This window comes from Amphiura filiformis, chromosome 1 (assembly GCF_039555335.1).
Source record: "Amphiura filiformis chromosome 1, Afil_fr2py, whole genome shotgun sequence".
NCBI lineage: Eukaryota > Metazoa > Echinodermata > Ophiuroidea > Amphilepidida > Amphiuridae > Amphiura > Amphiura filiformis.
In genome coordinates this window covers 63,361,582-63,387,177 of record NC_092628.1, presented here as the reverse complement: position 1 = coordinate 63,387,177, position 25,596 = coordinate 63,361,582, and the positions used below count along the sequence as shown (strand labels likewise).

General features: G+C 36.9%; 1 protein-coding gene and 1 long non-coding RNA gene across 2 annotated transcripts in view; one reads left to right on the top strand and one right to left on the bottom strand.

The window, feature by feature from the left end:
• LOC140150724 (uncharacterized) overlaps positions 1-25,596 on the bottom strand; it is a 410,742-nt gene that overhangs the window by 311,729 nt on the left and 73,417 nt on the right. The window lies entirely within an intron of this gene.
• On the top strand, positions 1,675-15,107 carry LOC140168375 (lysophosphatidic acid phosphatase type 6-like). The gene is made up of 7 exons (XM_072191754.1): positions 1,675-1,809; positions 8,336-8,555; positions 10,511-10,645; positions 11,375-11,505; positions 12,560-12,636; positions 13,895-14,115; positions 14,919-15,107. Exons 1-7 carry the CDS (start codon positions 1,802-1,804, stop codon positions 15,105-15,107), a joined length of 981 nt encoding a protein of 326 aa, XP_072047855.1. The 5' UTR covers positions 1,675-1,801.

Sequence of the window (25,596 nt, the reverse complement as noted above, 5' to 3'; positions counted from 1 at the left end):
ATACTTTTGCTGGGATCACTGAATGGGACTTTAAGGGGGTACTACACCCCTGCCCAATTTTGTGCCTATTGTTGCATTTTTCTCACAAATTATAGCGCATTAGTGACAAGTAAGATATGTATATTATAGGGGCAATGACTACAACTACTGCACTCAAATTTCAGCAACTCAGGACAAGTAGTTATTGATTTATTGATCAAATATTGGTTTTTCCTCATTTTTGACTGTAACTCCACAATTGTTGTCTGTGCTGAAATAAAATTTACAGTGCAGTAGTTGTAGTCCTTGCCCCTATAATATACATATCTTACTTGTCACCAATGCGCTATAATTTTTGAGAAAAATGCAAAAATTGGTGCAAAATTGGGCAGGGGTGTAGTCCCCCTTAAAGGTGACCCTGCCTGAAATTGAAATAACAAAAAATTGACAATTCAATGGCTACAACATTATTTTTTAGGATTCCTACTACTATATAAATGAATAAATTGTAGTGTTTAGATCATGATCTACATAAAATAGTGCAGAAACTTTTATTCTAGCTCTTATTGCAACCAATTTGTATTGTAAAATTTTGCAAAGTTTGGTCTTTTTTTTTCTAAAATGTTCAAATGATACTTTTATCATTTTTGTTATTAGAGTGACCCAAAACCATAATGAGCCCCTTTCTGATATCCCTCCCTTGAGTGCCCCAATAATTATGACCTCCCTAAGGGGGTAAAATTTCAAAACGGCTCGCCAAAAATCGCTTTGCCCCCCCACTCTCGGCCCGCCAAAAATCGCTTGCCCCTCACCCCCTCTTGGCCCGCCAAAATTCTTTTCCCCCCTCCACAGTGTCATCGCCCCGATATCTTCATGGCAGAAATCGCCATGGTAGGTTGAATCCACAGCCACGCATGGCCATTTTGTGCCGACCTTTGAGACGTATAATGAGCCAAGGGACAACTGACTAAGGCTACTGACAATAGCCTGGTAATTGACCTCTCTGTGTGTGAGTGGGCATGTATATGCCATTATGAGGTCAATGGTCATATGCTTTTAGACTGTTTGCACGAGTGAGTGCAGCTTGCCTACGCTGCTATAGTTTGGCACATATAAAATCAGAATATTTTTGTCAGTTTTTGAGTTCAAGACGCAATGGTTCTTTCTCAAGACGCAAGCTAACGACTATCATATCCGTTGAACACATATATTCAAGTGCAAGGAACAAAATCTGGCTTCTTTAGACTAAATCAACAACGGGAGATATTCATCATTTTCTACCCCGGTATCCAAGATTTATCATCTGAATATCAAATCGTGCAAAGCACATTCACGTGTATCGATCCCGGGTATTCATTTCAGTGTCTCTGCTGTATAATGCCTTTTTATCGCGTTTTATTTAAAAAGGCCCCCCATGGATGTGTTGCCATAAATCGATTGTCCCCCCCCCTCTCGACTTGCCAAAATTACTTGCCCCCCCTTTTGGCTTGCCAAAATTTCTTCCCCCAGGCTCCCCCCATTTTACCCTCCACCCAGGGCTCATAATTATTGCACAGCCCCTAAGTGTTTTACATAGTCGAATGACATCATAACAGTAGTGAACAAAAACTTCAGCTTTGGAAATTCCCCGGGGGAAATTCACAGAAAATTTATTGGATATGATTCGATGATGAGCACCCTTAAGGTGCAATGAGCCTTTAACATTTTTCAGCCTGTTGAATTCGGGAACCGGATCAGCTGGTGGAAGAAGGAAACTCAATCATGAACTAAATATCTCCCTCAACACATGTCATGGTAAAAGAGATTCAAGTTTAGTGTCACCATGTTCAGGTTTGTGATATTGTTTTTCTTAGTTTCAGAAAATCTGTATTTTTCGTAAAATAAATCGGTACAAAAAATCGTTAAGCTTAAAAAGTTGCATCATCCATTCACCTAACTACCATTTTTTATGATGCATGCCATGACCATCGACCATAATGGGAATGGCACCATGCATCATGGTATGGGATAAATCACCGGTCACCTATCCCTACCTGTCGGAAAACTCCTTCAGCCTGCCCCACGTACGTCACGGCATACCAATACTCAAGCATTTGCAACAATAACGGCTACAAAAGACTGTTAATGTTATAAGAACTCATATTTTCCGAGAACAATTCGAGATTGGAACTCGATACCAGAAAGCATAGCCAACATTATTAAGAACCTCAAGCATTTAAAACAGCAATTACAAGCCACCTATATAAGAAGCAAGACTAAGTAACCAACAACAGGCGCACACTATTCCTGGCCGCTTGATTCCCGCAGGGAACGTTGGACAGTATTTCTTCAAAGTCAAAGTCAAAGTCTACTCGATCGCCGAGCGATTGCGATTTTTGCAATGCATCACTCGTCACTAATTTGCATTTACACTTATCATGCAACGGCGATTGCAGACAACTCAATTGAAATATTCTAAATGCCACAAAATACATTTTTAAAACATCAGTTGCTGTCAATAATTATTGCTTTGAATTAATTCATCACCAAAAGTTAATCGAGAAAGGTAAATTAATTGGCAAAATAATATCCAGTTGGTTGTATATGATTGGTTGACTCATTCACGTGTCAAACTTGCAAAAGCGATGTTGTCTTTGCCTCGGCGATTTGAATAGATTGATCAGCTTGACGCTCTGGAAATGTAAGTAAACACTGAGCATGCGTGAGAATCGTATTTCTGCAAAAGCGATCGAGTATAAATTCAGCTTAAGGGGGCTCGATCTTTTGTGCGTATTTATAGAGGGCCAGGGGATACACTCTATCATTAAAAAAATTATTTGAAGAAGTCAAAGAGCCCTAGGAATAAAAACTGTGGTGTAATTCACGCCAGATACAATTTCTTTATACGACAAAAATTAATTTTTGTAATCGATCAAAAAACAAACCTTTTTTATATCAATTTTAAATTTAGCCTGAATCCGTAAATATGGTACCTCTCGCCCTTTTTTAGGTCAAGGCTATTTTTACCATTATGCACCGAACCATTGTTGAAGCTATTTCACATACATGTACAAAACATTCTAGAGAAAGAATGAGGTGGCCGAGCGGTAAAGCGCTAGACGCGTAATCGAAGGAAGTCTGGAATCGCTGGTTCGAGTCCCAACGAAGCCTGTGGAAACTTTTTTTTCTTCAAAATTCATGATCGCATTCCGAAATGAGTCACTTGTCGGTAAATCATGTATCGTATCCTTAATATAAATCTGGACTGTGCATCTGCGTCTGTAATATACTGTGCTAAACTCCTGTTCATACATACACGGCCACGCTATATAACAGCACGTGTGATTGGTCAAGAGCCGGGCATAAACGGCGTTTATGCCGGGTGTCCTGGATGTGAGATCGCCAGGTAGGGAAAATGCAAGGAAAATCATGTTTTTTAATAAAGTATTTGTAATTTTTTGTTATTGTTTTGATGAAATAAGAATCACAAAATGTTATATATATTTTCATGACTAACGGTTGTTTATGCCTTCGGGCCGCAAGCACTGCCAAGCAGCCCCTTGGGCATAAATCAGGGGTTCATTCATATGTGATGCGATCAAGCAAAATCAGTCGGAACTCGGAAATATTAAATTTTCAGTTTTTATAGGATAGTAAAAGCATTTACAAAGCTGCATTTTGCAGAAAACCCCATTGAAATTGAACGACTAGTTCTAAAGATATTCAATGAGCAATTAAAGAGTTTCCAAAACAAAAGGAAACAAAACAAAATATTTGCTTTGTTTGCCAATATCTCAAAATCAATATTTCCGAGTTCCGACTGATTTTGCTTGATCGCATCACATATTTTCATGACTAAACCGTTATTTATGCCCGAGGGGCCGCTTGCATAAAAAAACGTTTAGTCATGAAAATATATGAATGAACCCTGTTCATACATACCAGAACATTTTGTGATTCTTATTTCATCAAAATAATAACAAAAAATTACGAGTAACATTATCAAAAAAATTGATTTTTCTTGCATTTACCCTACCCGGCGATCTCACATCCGGAACGCTGTTTATGCCCGGCTCTTGACCAATCACACACGCTGTTATGTAGCGTGTATGTAGAGGCGATTGTTTTTTTTTACTCTGATGTTTGGCTGGTTCCCACAAGCGTCATACCCTGGTGTCATACACATGACACAATACACATGACACAGCTAAAATAATGGACCGGGGATCATCAAATCGTCAACAGATTTCAAAATACGGATGACAGTAAACCTACAGCTGAGCAGTCAGAATTTTAAGCCATACAAGTTTATGTGGCGAGCTAGTAGTTCCAATAACTGAACTGAAAAACATAGCAGTCCAACCTCTGAATGATATCCGGACCTCTTTTACACCATATCTCTGTTCCAGATGTGTGAATTTCAAAGGAAAACATGTTTTCAATGTTTTGACAACTTAAATTTTACATGTAGGCTCAAAGCATTCGGAAAAACAGCTGTGTTGCATAAAATATTGCTCAGAGTGTTATTACCCCATGTTGAACAATCTTTATACCCGCATGCGAAGCATGAACGGGTATATTGCCATCCTATGGTTTCTTCTCCTCCTCCTCCTCCTCCTCCTCCTCCTCCTCTTCTTCGTCCATCAAACACAACATTCTGTCAAGGCTAGCGCTAAAACTACAAGGGCCACAGGGCCCATATGTGGTACACTTATATGCCCTACCCCGTAGATTTATCCTTTGCCCATCTTGGCCCCAGAGGTCAAAGGTCACGGGCCCCAGGGGCCCAAATGTAAAAATACAAAGCATGCCATTTCTCATCAAATGAAGTAGCCTCAGGGGCCTGAGTTAGTACACTGATAGCCCCAGGGGTACTCTATATATACAATTATACATGAGCCCCATATGTCATATATCATGGGCCCCAGGGCCCCAAATGTTAAAATAAGGGGCAACAGATTGACAGGGCTAGCGCTAAAACTACAAGGGCCCCAGGGCCCATATGTGGTACACTTATGGGCCCTACCCCGTAGATTTATCTTTTGCACATCTTGGCCCCAGAGGTCAAAGGTCACGGGCCCCAGGGGCCCAAATGTAAAAAATACAAAGTATGCTGTTTCTCATTAAATGAAGCAGCCTCAGGGCCCTGAGTTGGTACACTGATAGATCCAGGGGTACTCTATATATGCAAGTATACATGAGCCCCACATGTCATATGGGCCCCAGGGCCCCAAATGTTAAAATAAGGGCAACAGATTGACAAGGCTAGCTATAAAACTACAAGGGCACTAGAGCTCATATGTGGCACATATATGGGCCCTAAGTTGTAAATTGCCTTTTGCCCATTTTGGCCCCAGATGTTTAAGGCTAGGGGCCCCAGAGGCCCAAATGTTAAAATAAAGGGCCTGTCGTTTCTCAGCAAATAAAGGAGCTACAGGGTTTAGATTTGGTACACTAATAGGTCTAAAGCATTATATTGTTATATGTATATATGAACCCCATGTGTCACATAATATGGGCCCCAGGGCCCAAACGCTAAAACATAGGGCCGGCGGTTACTCTGTAAAGAAAGCAGCTACAATGTCCAGCTTGAGTCTGCTGATAGCACTTGAGAATTATATTTCAACATATGCACATGAGCCCCAGAAGTGAAATATTATGGGCCCCGGGGCCCCAAATGTTAAAGCAAAAGCCCGGCCGTTTTTCATCAAATAAAGCAACTTTAGAGCTCAGAGTTTGTACACAGATTGCACCTGAGAATTATATTGTTATATGTACATATGAGCCCCATATGTCACACCATTGGCCCCAGGGCCCAAAACACTAAAACATAGGGCCAGCCGTTACTCAGTAAATAAAGCAGCTACAGTGCCCAGCTTGAGTCTACTGATAGTACTTGAGAATTATACTTCAACATATGTACATGAGCCTCATAAGTCAAATATTATGGGCCCCAGGGCCCCAAATGTTAAAAAAGGGCCGTCCGTTTGTCATCAAATAAAGCAGCTTCTGGGCTCAGAGTTTGTACACAGATTGCACCTGAGAATTATATTGTTAATAACGCCCATCCCATCCCACCCCATACACGTAGGACTAAACAGATTCACAGACAATAGCGTAATTGATCTTGTGTCATATACTGGGGTACCCAAAAAGGTGGCTTTGTTACATTTTGATGTGCAGTTTGGATTTCAAAACACTGTCTCTTGAGTATTCCTTCACTTAGAAGATTCAATTAGGTCTTAAATTGAGGCTAATTTATTCTATATTACTCATGTTTTTATCCTGTTTTAAAATATTTTTCAATTATTTTCTTATGACGTTTGGCATGAAATGTGCCAAGGGTGGCTGAGGATTAGGGGGAGGAGGATTAGGGGAGGGATTTATATTGTAAATTTGATTTAAAACCCTCTTTAAAAATTTGAATCTAGTAAAAAAATGTCTAAATGAACTCTTAGACATCTAAACCAAGTAAATAAATACAGAAGTTCATTTAAAAGACAAATACTTGCTCAGAATGATTGTAAATGTGGAAAAAAGAGGTGAGGTTACATCCTCCCTACTTTGTGATGGTTTTTGCCCACACTCTCTCATTTTTTAACCGATTTCCATAAAAAAGGTGTCAAAATGCTCAGAAGGATAAACCACTTTAAATGAGATGTGTAGATAAAATGTTTAAACCATTTCATTTTTTTACTATGTAACACAAAGGTACCCCAGGTTGTGACACAAGACCAATTATAATATAGATAACATAAACGTTAAGGCTGTTCCAGTGAAATTACATACCCATTGGCTGTTCTATTTAATTTACATACTCCCTCTGAAATGGCCACAAAATAGGCTGTTCCATTTAATTTACATATTCCCTCTGAAATGGCTGTTCCATTTAATTTACATACTCCCTCTGGAATAGCTTTCCCCTAATCAAATTGCATATTGTGAATTTCAATCTATTAAATTGCATAGCTTCACTGTGAATTAGAGAGACTGACAACAGCAACCTAAGTCCTCAGCAAATAAGCACTGTAAGTTTGTGTAAACCGATAACATGCGGGTATAGCTGTATTTGTGTACAAATATATAGCCTTCTAGTTTGTTGTTCCCCTCTATCACTTATGGGTTTTCAATAGAGAATTGCACATAATTCACTTATTAGGATTTTCATTTAGCCTGCCATATGTTTGTGCTCATCATGGACCCTGTTCACATTAGAAAATTTCTTCATTCGACGAAGATAAGTTTTAAAATCTTGATTAACAAATTAAGCATGCGTACACATTACGCTGAACGATGACCGAATGAAGACATTTCACTGTACACATTTCATGAAAATTAACGAAGCTCGAACGAAGCTATTAACGCCTGCCTATTATTCAGAGGACGTTTAAAGACATTCCCACAACCCAATGGGGTTTCTGACCTTGTATGTCTGGCTTTTGTACACATGTGGTACAGTTGATCATGCTTTGCATTGGAATTGTGTGCAAATATCTGGTGTTTTCATCCTATTATTTAACATTCATAACATCGAGACTTAGGAATAAAATTAATGCAGTGGGACAATATGAATGTTTCCTGTAAGAAAATCAAATATCAGTCCTAAGTCTCAACTATTAGCTTGTTGGCTGCAGTTTTAAAATTACCATTTTGTGTGTGTGGCAATGGGGACTTTGCCTTTAAAATTAGGTTATATTGATCAAATTTCCCAATCATAGTGCATTGTAGGAATGCCTTTAAGCCTCCTCTGCCTATTATTAAAGCCGGTGAAGGTCACTTGTCACATGATCACTTTCCTTTGTTGAACAAAGCGAGCGTACACATAACAAAATTAGCTTCGTTGAATGAAGTATTCCTTTGTCAAAACAACCTTTTTAGCTTAGTTGAACAAAGCAATTTTAATCTTCGTCAAAGGAAGAAAAGTGCGTAACATTAAGAAAAAACAATTTTTAATCTTCGTTCGAGGTTCGTCAAAAGAAGAAAATTTTCTAATGTGAACATTGTCATGGCCGGATACAGATAAGTGGTTAGACAGTATGTCACAACATAGTGAACCAAAACAACATTGTTTAATAACAGAGGATGTATAAAGACATTCCCATAATATCTGGTGTTTTCATCCTTAACATTCAAAACATTGAGACTTATGAATAAAATTAATGCAGTGGGACATTAAGAATGTTTTCTATAAGAAAATCCAATTTAATTTGATAAGTCTCAACTATTAGCTTGTTGGCTGCAATTTTAAAATTACCATTTTGTGTGTGTGGTAATGGGGTTACATGTATATTGATCAAATTTCCCAATCATAAAAAATTGCATTGTAGGAATGCCTTTAAGCCTCCTGGTTTAATAATTGAACTATTTTTCAACACAGGAAAGCATTGTATGCAGGCACAGCCTCAGTGACTGCAAGTCTATGTGGCATTGTGGCGTATTGTGCTGACAAGGCCTCATCACGTCGTATTGTGTATGACATGACAGAAGACCATATAGCAAGCCTAGAAAACCATTCTGATTTGGAGCTCAAGTTTGTTCAGGTGTTCTTTCGGCATGGCGCTCGTACACCGCTGTCAGAACTCAAAGCCATAGAACCAGTAAGTTGCAAAATATTGATAGAAAAGTGTATACTTATGATTGAGATTCTTGTATTCAGGAGTGCATTTCACTCAATTTTACATCATAAATCTTGTTGGTCAATCGTATTTGGTAAGTTCCATTTCACTAAGGCGATTTATGATTGATACACATCGTAAGTAATGGACACGTACCTATTTACAACTGGTTACTCATGCTATGATAGGTTGAAAGTTTTGTGACACATATCCCTGATGAAATATAATAAAATATATCAACTAATAAGAGCGTCAAATTCCAGGATGGTAATGAGAAAAATGTGATCTATTATGATACCAAAAACTGAGAACTAGAATTACGCGGTTCGTAATTAAGGTGGCCCCCACATAACTATACACCACATGAGGCCACCATATACTATCACAATATCAAGTTTGAAGTTGATCGGTGATTGCGTTTAAGCTGGAGAGTGGAATAATGGAAATGAAGGCAAAATATACAAATGAGCGCATTAATATTCATAAATATGCAAATAACATGACACTAAAAGTGTACAGCACATGAGGCTACCATATAGACTATCACCGTAGCAAGTTTGATATAAAATTGGACGGATTGAGTGTGATACCTGAATTCATCGGTCGAGCTAGAGTTTTCAAATATCATGCGAGACAAAGTCGAGCGTGATATTTGAAAACTCTAGCGAGACTGATAAATTCAGGTATCATGCGAAATTATCCGTCCAATTTTATCATTATGTCTTCAGAATCATTTTTTGGTCAAAAACATGATTTTTGGTCAAAAATGCGATTATTGGTCAAAAATGTGATTTTTGGTCAAAAATGTGATTTTTGGTCAAAAGTGATTTTTGGTCAAAAGTTGATTTTTGGTCAAAAATGTGATTTTTGGTCAAAAATGTGATTTTTTGGTCAAAAATGTGATTTTTGGTCAAAAATGTGATTTTTGGTCAAAAATGTGTTTTTTGGTCAAAAATGTGTTTTTTGGTCAAAATGTGATTTTTGGTCATGGCTTGTCACATAAACAACAAAAAAATCACACCAACAGAGACTTTTACATATAAAGTACGGACTATGCACTCTATGAAGAGGCTACAGATATGAAAAAACCCTGTAGCTCCAGGTGACCGATACACAAATTACATTTGAGGTGCAGAGTGGATTAATGAATTTGCTTCCGCCCGGACAAACAAACAAACAAAGATACAAAGAAAGAAAGAAACAAACAACCAGGCAAGGGAACAAACAACTATCTGGATGATAACATATGTGGGGGCCAAAAATCAGGGAAGTGAGACTGTCGATTGGGTTACAGACATTTAAGGATGCAAGTTATCGTCTGATGTCAGGCTTCTGCCGATAAATGCAAACAGAACATTGTTTTGGCCTCCATACATGACAATCCAATGGTGGATTTACCACAGCATTGGGCTATTTCAATTGAAATCCATACATCCTGTATCACAGCAGCTGAAGGGAATATCCCATTATGCTTTGCGGTACCATAATAGAACTGAATGTGCCATAGAAAATGTACAGAAAATCCTTCACTTCGACTTTAAATAACTCGTTTAAATCAGAGAAGCTTAGACTTTTGCTTGCAAAAATATGACCCCTAAAGTATTGTGAAACTATCCATAGAGCTCTCTCAATATCTAAGCGGATCTTGTTTATATTTTGTATACATTTGCTATGGGGCATGCAGATATACTGCAATGCATGATGGGATACTCCTTTCAGCTGCTGTGATCCTGTATGGAAGATATATATGACCTTAATCTTCCATACATGGGGTGTAGAATTTAAATCATGAGTCAACATTCAGGTACCCCATTTTAAAATTCACACTCCATATGTGGAAGATTCAGATTGTGTCTTCCATAGGGGGTGTATGGATTTTAACTGGAATAGCCCATCGCTTTGGATTTAATTAAGATGATTTTGACTTTGAATGACAGGTGGAATGGAAGAGTGATGAGGTATTCTCAGGAGCTAAGCACACCTACATTGACTACGAGGTTAAGTGTCTTGATGGCAGCCCTAAACCAGATGCAAGAGTTGAAAAGTTGTATCGCAACCATAAACGTCTTCATGTAAGTATACCAAGCTTTGAAAATATAGTAGTATACAAGAGTTATAAAGCGCAATGATTTTTAGTGCGCTACGCACAGGCACAACGCCTAGACGATGATCCACAAGCCTCAGCACACTTTACAGGTTGTCGCTGACCACTACGGCCCCACATCATTCCATAAACCATTTAAACAACAAATCAAGGACTTTGCTGCTTCAAGAGCGCACACACTAGACATTCCACAAATAACCTTCGCAACCAGTTATAACAGTATTTGAATTAGATGTACCTTTTAAATGGTGCCAGATAGACCATTATTATAAAGTGTTGCATTTTTCGGTACATTGGAAATTTTCAATGTTTTCTTCACCATTGAGTTGTCAATGTTAAATACTCACCACCGAGTACCCAAAATTTTGATATTTTCGGTGTTTTAAAAATGACATCAATAAAAATGAATGTTTACTTTGCCTTTACTCACAGTGTCTCGCATGTGAAGAAAATTCCAGCGTGAAAAGTCTTTAAAATCATTTCATTTGTGAGATGAGCCTGACAATCGATCAACTTCGCTTGCGAGTTTCAAACTTCAATCTCATTCATCCACACTTGATTGAGAGCATTTCACCGGCAGCATGCATCTTCGATCTCTCATGAACATTCATATGTGATATTTAGCGCAATCCACAGCAATAATCGGTGTGAGAATGTTGTTTGTAAATGTTTCTTTTTCACTTTGTATACAATATAGGGTGGTGCTCATATAGGTCAGCTGACTTCTGTAGGGATGGATCACTGCTATAAATTAGGACAGAGACTAAGGCAACACTACCAATATAAAGTGCAACTCCTTCCAAAAACGTTCAACCATCAAGACTTCTAGTAAGTATGACATGGTTACAAGCTGTATCAAAATGATTGGTACCCATCAATTATGATGATTATTGAAAATCATGCTTCATGGAACATTGGATCCTCTGGAAATTACCATAATTTATTGTTATATGACAGCTGACTGTTTATGACATTAATCAGCAGTTTATGTGCATTACATTTTGAAGTGGCAGTCTTTTCCATATCATTAGAAACTGATGGGTACCAATCATTTTGATAGAGCTAGTATAAAGAAACAAACAGGTGGGAAGGGAAGGATGCATTTCTAATCCAAAGTATGTTTTTGCTGTGCTATTACCCATAACAGAGGGCATGATATCTGCATGAGATTGTGAACAAGTATAATCTGGTAGGGTCAATAAGGTAAAACTAAAGAGTACTGACTCATATGTGTGTGTCGCTCATGGAGGGCAAATAGTGTACCTCCAGATAATTTTGCTTGGCGCCCGGCAAATGAATGGTTTTTTGCATTCTGTATGTAATGCAATGTGCCAAAATCTGTATGGGGTACAGTGATGCAACTTGGTTAGGGGATAGCAGGGCCAGAGGTTCTCAACCTGATTGCATTTTCAACACAAATTATCATTTGATTTAAGGTTTTAGGCGAAAAATGCTTGAGGTACACTATTTGCCCTCCTTTAGCGACAAAACAATATGGTTGATACACAATAGGGTTACATACAATGCAGTTAATGAGTTAGTGCTCTTTGGGTACAGTAGAAGTGTGACATTACAGTAGTATATAAAAAAATAAATATAACTACATGTATTTAATGCTAAAATAATTAAATAAGTTTAATTAACACATCATGGCCACTACTCCGAGTTTCATGCTACGAGCATGTAGCAATCATCAGCATGAAACTCGGAGTAGTGGCCATGATGTGTTAATTAAACTTATTTATAAATTTTATAATTTACTGACTGAAATGTTAGTATTGAGCACTCTTGTATAGTGCCTATGATAACTTTTTCATTGGATGTATTTAATGCTATATGTTATCCAGATGTACGATATATTTGATGTGCATATGTCTTATAGTTTCAGATCAACAAATATTACTCGGACTATAGAATCTTTACGGTGTGTGGTAGCTGGCATGTGTAGCCCTCTTAAAGGTAAGGAAATACTAAATATAAACAAATATAAATACCAGACAATAATAACTGCACACCATCTATTTTGAGGTCATTGTGTGAAATCAGACGGCTTTGTTTTGGGTCGAGGTATTTTCCGAGGGAAAATACAGAGGCCCAAAACAAAACCCGACAATTTCACACAATGAACTCAAAATAGATGGTGTGAAGTTATTATTTTCATTCATTCATTATTGTATATGATATTTTGAACAAATCAAAATGACATTTTATGTTATTTTAGGTCATAAAACGCTGTTAAATATGACCAGTTTTAATTATTGTTATTACCTACCCTACAAAAAAATCAACCAGGTGAATTTGACATTTGCACCGCCAACAAGAGCTACCAATCACAGAAGCGTGACAGCATCGCGTAGGCGTGCATGCTTGCCATGACGCTTAGCGATATACCATGTTCCAGGAGTCATTGCGCGTTATTAATGACTTATCAATTTCTTTTGATTGGATCACAGGCTTTGCATATATTAATGAGGTTTTGAATGTCAAATATAGTCCCTTTATGCATCCATGTAAAAAGAGAACATTTTCAGTGTAAATGTGAATAATTAACACATTAGGAAAACAATGTGTTGGTACGTGTGAATTGCACTGTGTTTGCAACCTTAAGGCAGGTCAGAAGGGAGCATGATTTGTCAGAGATTGCTCTCATATGCTAGGACAAATAAAGCTGACACACAAGAGGAATGTTATGGATTTGTTAATATGTTAAACGCACGCATCACTGATGTGTTAAACGTTCGAGAAAATAAACGGAATAACCCATCCCTAATTTTTATGCAGGTATTATTATAATTAAAGGACTCCCTGACTCCACTATGCAGGTAGGAAGAGATCAATAATACTTAATTTTGTTACCTATTTCAGACAATGGTCGAGGTCCAATGACCTTTAACCTTTTCCCAACACTCCAATGTATTATGGAATCAATTATAATATTAAGAAGTACACTGCAGTGTTTTAGTTATATGGCTAAAACTGAACAAATATCATACCTGCCCTATTTAATAGGGATTGTCCCTATTTTTTCTGAAACAAAAAAGAGAGCTATTTTACCGGGTGTCCCTATTTTTGTAAAATATAGTAATGTAAAGGAAATTTTTTTTTCTCCCATTTGTCCTTATTTGTGACGTTCTAGGGTTGGCAGGTATGAAATATGACTCCTGCCGTCCAACTTGCCTTTTTATCTTCAACTGCATGTTTTTGTTTACCTTTACAGGTCCTGTCGATATCTTTGTATCTAAATCTGAAGAAGAAGTCCTGTACCCCAACTCTCACCACTGTCCAATTCTCAGGAAATTTCAAGTAGCTCTCTATAAAAACTTGGATCTTATACCAGGAATGAAACCTCACCGACTTGAAATGCAAGAATTAATGGGGATGAGTAAGGAGGAACAGATAGACTTTGTCAATATCAGAGATGTTGTCAAGGCTAGAGAGGTAATTGAAATGCAAGAATTAATGGGGATGAGTAAGGAGGAACAGATAGACTTTGTCAATATCAGAGATGTTGTCAAAGCTAGAGAGGTAATTGAAATGCAAGAATTAATGGGGATGAGTAAGGAGGAACAGATAGACTTTGTCAATATCAGAGATGTTGTCAAAGCTGGAGAGGTAATTGAAATGCAAGAATTAATGGGGTTGAGTAAGGAGGAACAGATAGACTTTGTCAATATCAGAGATGTTGTCAAAGCTAGAGAGGTAATTGAAATGCAAGAATTAATGGGGATGAGTAAGGAGGAACAGATAGACTTTGTCAATATCAGAGATGTTGTCAAAGCTAGAGAGGTAATTGAAAGATAGGGAACAATTACTATGGTAAGATCATGTGATCTCAAGGCTTCCTTTGGAAACCTGCCTAATGATTCACTGTGCCTTCAGCTTAATTGACCTGTGAAGGGTGAGGGGAAAGTTGACAATTCAAAAGTATGGGGCATTAGTATAGTTTACATGTTTTATGTTCTCCATGATTTAAAATAAATTTGCCTATTGTTCCAGAGTTCCGGGTAAGCGATGTTGATCATTGAGGGCGTAGAAGAGGTGGAGATCTCCGCTGTGCGCTTGATGATCACCATCAATTAATGCATGTCTCCCTGTAGTGAATGTTGATCAGCCAATCGGCATGATCGTTTTATTTTGTCATTTCTGCTTTCACGTTCATATAATTGATGCGCAGCACACAGAACTCTGAAGAATTAGTAAATTTATTTTCCTTGTACCATACCCTTTCATTATTTTTGTAGGCACATTCTCTCTTTATACCTGACTTCCTGAGCTCTCGAATGGATCATATAGACAAACAAGCCTGCAATGTAATGACTTATGCTTTGGGAGGTAGAACTGAAGGAAATAATGACCGGGATGTGCTGCAAATGAATGTTGGAAATCTAATGCATTTAATCATTAATAAACCTAGAAGATGCTGCAAATAGCAAGAGGTAAGTTGCTAATGCATTTAATCACTAGTAACTTGGTGGTATCCAAGGTCACATACTGATGTCAAATGAGGACAATGAGAAAAACTAATTGTCTCATATCTTTGGATGACCTATCCGAGACCGGTGTCCCTATTTTTTTTCCTGCGGGGCATATACACACAAAGAAATGAGATTTGTACAGATGCTGGGGGGGGCACTGGAATATGAAAGTGACCTACCTGTGCCTACTGGAGTATGACAGTAGGGGTCTATTGGAGGGGATTTTTGTCGAAAAAAGAGGGTCATTCAGTGGGGGCTCCAAGAAGCTTAGGGTCATTATGTGTGTGGAACACTCAAAATTGGGCGTCATTGACAATGAAAAAATAACTTTATGGGCAAGTGTCTATATGTTAAAATGTCTAATATCTTATGCCAATAAGGGGTGAAATTTGCTACCCCTGAATTTAGGGTCGAATTTTGAGATGCTATGACAAGCATGGGTACCCTTTCAGTATGTGAGTGAACCCCCAGGGCTTGCACACTGAGGATCCACATTTTTATGATTATTCCTTTACAGTAAGTCTGCCAAGCTGCATTTATATTCTTGTCATGATAGCACGTTAATACCAGTATTATTAGTAGTGGACGGATGGAATGACCGATGGCCAGACTGATCTGATCTTTGAGCTCTACCAGGATAGGAAAGGACAGAGTTATGTCAGGACACTATATATAGGGGAGGTAAGTCAGTGGTGTAGCCAGGATTTTGGACAGGGGAGGCTGAGGTGCACAAACTTGAGAATGTAGGCTACCAACAAAAAAACATTATCAGTCAGCAATGAGTGTTCATGTTAAGCATGTTACATCAGTGATATCCCCTTCTTTAATAGTGAGCTTAAGGCCAGAGTAAGGGGAGACACATTCGTCCACACCCGAATTTGAGATTTCTTGATATTTATCAACACTAAGATGTATTCTTTCACTTGAAACTGATAAAAATACAACTTCCTAATATTTACTTGTATTTTTGCTTGATTTATTTCACTCTATTCAACTCTAAAAAGTCACATGGCTCAAGACAGCTTAGTAAATTGGCGGAAATAATGAGTCGGCAATGCTTGCGAATGCGAAATATTGTGATTACTGCGGCAACTCTGCGCGTATGTCCAACGCAGTCAACGCGCATTCGGTATGTTGTTAACGCCAGCAAATGTGATGTAAACAAAACAAAAATTTGCAGTGAAAAAGCCACTTAGATTTTTTAATTATTTTGGATTTAGGTGAACTAAAAACAAACATTATAGATTCATTGGTGCAAAAAGATGCATATTTAGACCATGCACCAGATACAGCTTTTACAAGCGTGAAAGTCTTGCCGTTTTAAAATATAAGGACGTTTTGTGCATAATTTTGACATTTTTATACTAAAACGTCGATTTCTCAGAGTTCATTTTTAACAATATTGTACGATTTTTTGTGACAAGATAACTCAAAAATATGCAAGCAAAAGGTAAACCTTTTGCACTATCGTTTAGAGCACATCAAAGTCTAGGGAAGGTTTTCTCATTTTTTCAAAATATTTGTTTTGGACAAAAATATCCACCATTATGTGCAATTTTTAGCTTAATAGAGTGACAAAATTGCTTTTTTCACATGTTTTTTGCAATATTTCCAAAAATAAGACGAATTTCAAAAAAATAAAAAAAACCTTCCGTTCATGTCTCTTCTGCATGAAAAACTAACTTTTTTTTTTTTACTCCGAACGGATTTTTTTTAAGTTGTCACAAAAAAATTGGGGTAAAAAAGTGCATTTTTGTGATTTTTTCAAAAACTCGAGATTTTTGAACAAATCTGACGTCACCATGGGATTCCTTGACTCATTTCCTTTCCAAAAATGTATAGTTTTATATACTTTGGACATACAATTCAAAAATAATGATGCTCGAAAAGGTCCGTGTTCTCTCCCATTACTCTGCCCTTAAGTGGTGTATCAGCCCAAATACCATAATAGCTTTAGGACTAACCACTACCCAGATGCAAAAATGTGCAATGATGATGCTTAAATGGGGTAACCAAAGCTTCTGTCACATTCCACAACCAAATTGTAATGTTCTGAAATCCCTAAATGTAATGAAATCAGTCTATGATTTGTGTGAGTATGGATCCTTAATAGAAAGTGCAAGTGAGCCCTCGTGTGTGCATTTTATACTATTTGCTAAATGCTGTAGTCATACCATGGAAACATGGCATGTTGCCCATGGGGATCGACGCTAAATCTGGTACTGTGTGAGCAAACTCAAAAATAGCGCAAATAGCGCGAGCGTACAAGAAATTTGGCGCGATGTCACCAGGTCTGAACGCTGTACCGGCGTACGCTTAGAGGGCACAGGCATGGAAAATTCCAATCTGTTTATTTATTAATCTGTGGCTTTAGTGAATGACCATTCACCATGCAGAAGTTTTGTAGAAATCAATATAAGAGTGAATTTCATTCTGTAGTAACCATGGCAACAGGATATTGTAGAACTATTTTGACATCAAAATAATAATCACTTATTTTTATAAAACTTGAATTTAGTTTTTGTGTCTTTTTTTTACTAGGAAGTTGCATTAATTACGAGGAACCAAGGGATGCCTGGTACATAAATTCAAAGAAGTAGTGAAATTAAGCCATTTTCTCTTAGATTTGATGAATTTGAACATCTATGTCAGCTTCCAAAACATTAACAAGCATCAGTATTATAAAGGTAAGTAAACAAACAAATAAGCTGATGAATTTACAGAGGAAGAATATAATTTGCTGCACTGAACTCCTTGTGCAGTCAAATGACTCGTATCAGTTTTACATGAGGACAATTTTCCTTTACAAGAATACTGTCCCCTAGAGGTTCTATTATGCCTTCTACAGTCCAACCTCTCTTATCTGGACATCTTAAATATGAATCTTTCTATTATTTGGCTGTGTGATCTTTATAGAAAAACATGTTTTAATGCTTTGATGCCTTAATTTCATGCTCTAAATCTTTTAAAGAATCTATGTTGCATACCGTCGTTGGGCAGGACAAACCTACAGGGTGTATCAAAATGATTGGTACCGTCAGTTTTCAGTGATTATGGACAGGACTGCTACATCACAATGCAACATAGGATGCACCTAATTTGTAGGTAAATAATGTGAACGATTATAAACGACAAATTGAGGCAATTTTACTGTGATCCAAAGCTGCATTTGGAAGCAGCAGGCTTGTCAATAAATATGAAAACAGATGGGTACTAATCATTTTGATACAGCCTGTACTTGCGGCCCTTGAACATGTTTAAAACAAAACTGCCAAGAAGTTACATAGGAGGTTTTGCTTTAAACATGTTCAGGGGCCAATGACACATAGGGAGGTTTATCCTTCCCAATGACAACACTCAAATAGCATCTTTCAGTGTTATTACACCATGGCCATGTTAATCACTTTTCAGGCCGAAAACAAACACCAAATTGATCTGATTTTTTCACTTATCCGGCCAATGTTAGTCCCATTATGGCTGGATAAAAGAAGTTGCACTATACTTCAGTCAACTGAGCCATATGTACAGTACTGGGTCCAGTTAAACCTTGCTATGCCTGATAAGTTGTAATAATTTCTATTCTCACCTGTCTTCCACCATCTGGATGACCCATTTCAGACCATCAAGTGACCCTATTTCCACTCCAGTTAGTTACCCATTCCCCTCAAGGTGTGATCCACCTGTAAGCTTCTACATGTCATAGCCTCAATATGTTCACAGCGAGTCATGATTTATCTATCATGAGATTTGGGTAATCAATCTGAAACCAATTCTAAGATGGTTAATATTTAATTAGCTCATCATAGATGGTATGTGTCATCACCTGGTACATGATATATTCCAGGTGTTCTCATTTGTTTAGATATATGGACAGGCCATAGAAAGCCAGAGGAATTTCACACAAACATTTTAGGGCAAAAACACCTTTTTGCTTGAAAAGTTACCTTTTTCAGTATCTTGATTGAACAGGACTGTAGCTTGCAACACCAGCACTGCATCTTCATTCAGCGTAGTATTGACAATCCTCAGGTCACATGACCATTTTACTATGAACAAAGATGCTGTGATGGTGTTGCAAACTACATCACTGCTCAAACGAGACTCTGAAAAAGGTTATTTTTTAAGCAAATGTCAAAATGAAAGTCTACATGCTTCTATTGTATTTTTTTATTGTTAGAGGTTTTGGAAAGTGAAAGTCCCTATGTAGTAAATCTGAGGACTTAATTTGGCCCACAGGTTGTATGAAAAAGTATGATTGTGCAAAGTGGGAAAATATTGGATTGCCCCTTATCTACTGGGAGATAGTGGCTCTGAAAGGAGCCGTTGTAGTAGGTGTCCCTTTCATATTGAAGATTCAGTGGCTCTGAAAAGAGCTGTTGTAGTAGGTGTCCCTTTCATATTGAAGATTCAGTGGCTCTGAAAAGAGCTGTTGTAGTAGGTGTCCCTTTCATATTGAAGATTCAGTGGCTCTGAAAAGAGCTGTTGTAGTAGGTGTCCCTTTCATACTGAAGATTCAGTGCCTCTGAAAAGAGCTGTTGTAGTAGGTGTCCCTTTCATATTGAAGATTCGATGGCTCTGAAAAGAGCTGTTGTAGTAGATGTCCCTTTCATACTGAAGATTCAGTGGCTCTGAAAAGAGCTGTTGTAGTAGGTAGGTATCCCTTTCATACTGAAGACTCTGGCTCTGAAAAGAGCCGTTGTAGTAGGTGTCCGTTTCATACTGAAGACTCAGTGGCTCTGAAAAGAGCCATTGTAGTAGGTGTCCTTTCATGCTAAAGATTCAGTGGCTCTGAAAAGAGCCGTTGTAGTAGGTGTCCCTTTCATGCTGAAGATTCAGTGGCTCTGAAAAGAGCTGTTGTAGTAGGTGTCCCTTTCATACTGAAGACTGAGTGGCTCTGAAAAGAGCTGTTGTAGTAGGTGTCCCTTTCATACTGAAGATTCAGTGGCTCTGAAAAGAGCTGTTGTAGTAGGTGTCCCTTTCATATTGAAGATTCAGTGGTTCTGAAGAGCTGTTGTAGTAGGTGTCCCTTTCATAGTGAAGATTCAGTGGCTTTGAAAAGAGCTGTTGTAGAGGTGTCTCTTTCATACTAAAGATTCAGTGGCTCTGAAAAGAGCTGTTGTAGTAGGTGTCCCTTTCATAGTGAAGATTCAGTGGTTCTGAAAAGAGCAGTTGTAGTAGGTGTCCCTTTCATACTAAAGATTCAGTGGCTCTGAAAAGAGCCGTTGTAGTAGGTGTCCCTTTCATATTGAAGATTCAGTGGCTTTGAAAAGAGCTGTTCCCCTTGTCCACTAAAAGATTGGTGGCTCTGAAAATAGTTCGTTATAATAGGTGCCCCTTTCCTACTGAAAATTTAGTCTCATACCTGACACATGATAACTTGCAAAGCTATCACGTATACAGGTGATAAAATTATTAAATTAGTTAAAATTCACAACCTGAAAAACCACACCTGAATTGCGAGATTACTGAAAGCGTGCCAGATTTGATTTATTTATTTAAACATTGGTGTACAAAACTCAGGTGAGATAATTGAGTGATAGACAGACCAATCAAACCACAGGAATGTGTCAAGTCAATTAAATTTAATCATACTAACAGTTAAGAAAACTTAAGACGATAAGACCAACATATAAATGATTTACATTAGCACCCATACATTGGGGATTTTGTCGATGTGATGGCATCATAGATTGAGAGTGAAGTTGTCAATAATTGATTGTCTATTTTTGAGTCATCTTCATCCAAGAGGCCTTTAAATAATATTGGGTTAAGTTTGACAAGATGGTGTGAAAAATGAATAATTTGTTACATAGCAGTTGTGCTTATGTGGGTCATCGTACCTGTTAAGATTAGTTACTGCTTGCTTTAATGATTGGTTTTACTGACAGTCAGAGGAGGATTTACAGCATTCCCAGCATGCAGTTGGATTTTCATTACATAATTGTGATCGTCCACCACAAATGGGCTGTAATGTTGCTGTTTTCACTGTTGAAATATTGAACAGGCAAACTCAAAATAAGCTTTAACAATGATATACTACATATACTTTAAGTCTCAATCAGTGATATCAGCGAAAGTGTAAAAAAAAATTTAAATTGTTTATAAATTGCTTAAAAGTGAAGGATAAGTCATTCAAATTGTCATTGGGAAATGCTTTGTTTTTTATTGTTTTTCAGATGTCCAATGTACTATCAGACTTATTCAGCCGACATTATAACCTCTTTGTGGTGTAGATGGTCACAATTCTACTCTTTGCTACAGTTTCCATTGGTAGATTGCTTCAAGTTACTCAGCTAGTTGCCTTCAGTACTCAGAAATTAAAAGCAATGAATAATAATTAATATAATATTCTCTATCAGAAATGATCTATGATCTTTTCCTTATGTACTAACCAGTGGCTTCTGACAGGATGTTTTCCTCTGACCATTTTGTATTTCATCCACAGGCATTTAATTTACACTGCATTATGGGAAGGCATCGGTGCATCCTCTTACTGACAACCTGCTCTTGGATTAGGAAAGATATGTAATAATCTGACTCTATAAGGATTGACTAGAATATGTAATGCTGTAAATCACCTGGCACATTATACAAGAGATTTGTTGCAATTTACAGGTGTTGTATGACACATTTGCATGGAGGTAATTCTTGACAAAGTTTTGGTTTGAAATTCAGAAATGTGATCAACTTTGAAGTTGGTACAAGACAGAGAAATTTGACAAGGTTTCACAGAACGTTAAATTTTCACTTGCCCCGTCAGGCAAGTCTACTTTATAGAATCCACTTGTCTGAAGTCAGAGCTCAGCTCTGTCATTTGTTCAACTTAAACCTTGAAAATTTATGATAGAGTAGTCACCAGACAAGGTATATCATGTAGTGCAGGGTATTTCTTCTTGAGGGCATCACCTCATTGTTCATCTAGGAATAGTAGTTTGCATACATGTTAAATTTAGTTGCCCACCGGGCTAACATGTCAATGTGTTTGGTTCCCTGATGGTGAATTATGGTGGTCGCAGGAGATTCTGCAATATTTTTCAAAATATCTTATTTTCTTTTTTCCTTTTTTCAAGAATCAATCATATGCAGTATTTTAAAATTTTAAAAGTTGATTCATAAAGATGCATTTATACATATGTTTATTTTTGTAGGTCTTGCAAATTGTATAAAAGTTAAAAAATAATGTAAGTAAATCTAGAATGTTCTGTTAAGTAACAAAACAATCTTGGAATGCCATCTGCTGTTCAAAGTAGGAGGCATTCTGAGTTCGATAAAAAATGTGAAATCTATAAACTGGAGGCGATGGAGTTAATGTAATTAAGATAAAGCAGCATATTTGCAGCTTGCAGTCATGATCTAAATTGTTTTCAATTTACTCAATACCTTAAATGGACAATACTGGGTCAATCAATGTCATTGTCACAAAGTTTATTATGAGGAATCACAAGGCTGTAGATGATACCATACCATCTTATCTTTGTGATTTATGATTTGAAGATTCTAGTTTTTCTTGCTGTGCTGTGAATGTTGTTGTTTTTTTCCAAAAATATCTTTTATAGCAACTCATGATTGTGTCTTAAAGGGGCATTTCGTGATCCACAGCCTCATCCCCCCACTTTTCCCAAAATAAGTTGAGATTTTTACACCACTGGATACATCTGGCTACATAATGTTTATGTACCAAATATTTCTTGCAGACTAATTCGTTTAGCAAAAATATCGCCAAAGTTGAATTTCGTTCTGGTGCACCAGAACGAAATTACAACACATTGTCTATGGAGCAGTGTAATACACATAATCATGCATAACCCGCAAACGCAAAATCGGAATCAACTGAAATTTTGGAAATAAGTTTTTTTCGTGGATATCTACTGAAAAATGTCATAAAAAGAGGATGCTAGGATCACGAAATACTCCTTTAAAAGGTGTGGTGAAAATAATTTGTATACTAATTTAAATGTATAATATTGATGCCATCAGGGGGGGCATGAGTTAACTATACATGAAGAGGTAGTCATTTTCCCGGGGTCATTTTGGTTCACAATAACAACCCCACCCCCTGAAAAAAATTCCTGGCACTACATGTACCACTGGATGGCATCTTGCACTGTTATAAACACATTTAGTATAGACAGGCATACACCTGCTTGGGTAAGTGTGAGAGTGCCCTCTTTTGTCAGCCTTGCTCTTGCTTTATTTTAACCACCGCACCGTGTTTAGCAGTGCAGTGATGTTCAACAATGAGGGTTTCTCTGCAGAGAACAGAAAGATATTCCTGGATATGTAGCTTACTTCCTAATTTCAATGAGTGGTGTGGACCAGTTCTACACAGTGCAAGAACAAATTTCATACCTAATATAAAATGAGCAAAATATGTCACGGAGACAAATTGGTCATGTACTACTGTATAATGTACACAATCCAATTGAATGAGAACAAATAATATAGGCAAAACTAAGAAGCAATACCCAATATAAAACATAAGAAAATGGACATAAAAAGTTCATCATTTTGCCAGCAAGTTTGCCAGGGATGTGAGAATTTCAACATCAGTAAGCTTAGGTACTTAACAGGTTAGTAATGGTAATTGTGAAGTAAATTTTCACAATTTTTGACTTTGGTTTGAGTAGCTCAGATCATGTCACATATTTATGAGAATAATTATAAGTTTATTTAATTATACAATAATTTCTTTCATACCAAATGTAGTAAAGGCGCTATATAATAATTAACCAGGAAAATGAAATGACACTTCTGGAGCATGCAATATTTTATTGTGTTGCAAGTGTGTACCTTGCCTGTTGCTAGCAATGTACATATATGGCTGTTTTAAGACAAAAGAAAGGTAGCAAAGGAATGGTTTTACATTTCCAAAAATCTTTGAAGAGAATAATTTCATTGATCAGAAACACTATCTAAGCAACCTATATCACAAGGACATGGTTTCTAGTCAAAACTTTGTCACAAACCATTTTTTTTGTAAATTTTGTAACAAAAATGTTTCAATGCCACGCTCACATATAGTTGTAAAGTCAGATATGCAATATCAAAACAAAAGGTCAAACAAATTTTAAATTGTATAAATGCAGCATTTAGGGCAATGAAACCTTCCAAGCCACCTTCCACAGGCCCTGACATTTTACATTCTATCAATTTTGAAAAAATATCTGTAAAATTATCGCTACAAAATAATACTCTCCTTCATTCTCTGTGCATAATCCTGTATCAGGCGTAGCCGTATATGCAATGGGAGTAGCAAGTTTCAATAAGTGACTGGTTGATTTCCAGCTGCTCAGCTGCACCAACAAGCATTCAGCAACAGGGTCTGTTGATTTGACATACCAGTTATTGAATGAAATAGAGTTTTGGGTTTTAAAGTTTTAGCTGTCCACTTTGAAATGATGCTATTGTCTTCTAATAGCTCACTAAAATGATTTATTTTAATATTAAAGTGTTGTTTTTTTTAAAAAGAAAATGCTGTATAATTGGTTATAGCTGAACAAAATTTGAAACTCATGAAAAGACTTCAAAATAAGAGCTTATGATTAGGGTTAGGTTTTAGGGTTCAGATCAAGATATGCGGGTCAGGGATTAGGATTATGATTTGAGGTAGCACTTGAGTTGCTGCCTGGTCATCATCAAAATGTTGTATTTCCAGGTTTTTTTTTTGGTTTTTTTATCATTTTTTTCCATTTTTTGTAATTTGTAATTACTCAGATATAAAAGTGTAAATCTTACAATTCAATACAACTATTTCATTAATTTAATTTTCAAAATTACATTGTTTTTCAAAATTTTCAAATTTTATAAATTTTTACAAATTTTATAAATTTAATTTTCAAAATTCAATTTTTAAAATTACATTTCAGTTTATAAAAAAATGCACATACACATTTGATTCACACTAAGAATATTTTAAATGTCCACCAAGCTTGAAAAGAAAACAAATGTTACAGACAAATGTCACATTAATATTGACATTTAGTTGACGTTGTCACATTGATATTGACATTTTGTTGACATAGTTCCCCATGAGTAATTGACATTTGTGTTGTAGATCATTCATGGCAATCCATAATTTGATGGGATTTGCAGATTTCATCCAATATGTGTACATTTTGGTGCAAAGTCATTGTACCATGACTTTTTTTGTCACTTGGCCAATCTGTCGTCTGCTTTTCATTGGCATTGCAGATGCATCCTGGGAGTCTGTCATCGTGCCTTTTGTTCAAAATAACATCAAGTTGTAATTTATAACATTAAAAAAGATGGAAAGAAGTGGAATTTTTATGCCAACTGTGCAAAAATGTGTTAACTTTAATTGCTCGAAACGAAAATGGTATTGCTTTCTTTCAAATGTTACAAAAGAATTGCCATAAATATAAATTGTTTGGAGGTTGAGAAAGAATGGAGGGTACTGGGTTAATGGTATGGTTAAAAAGAAAGC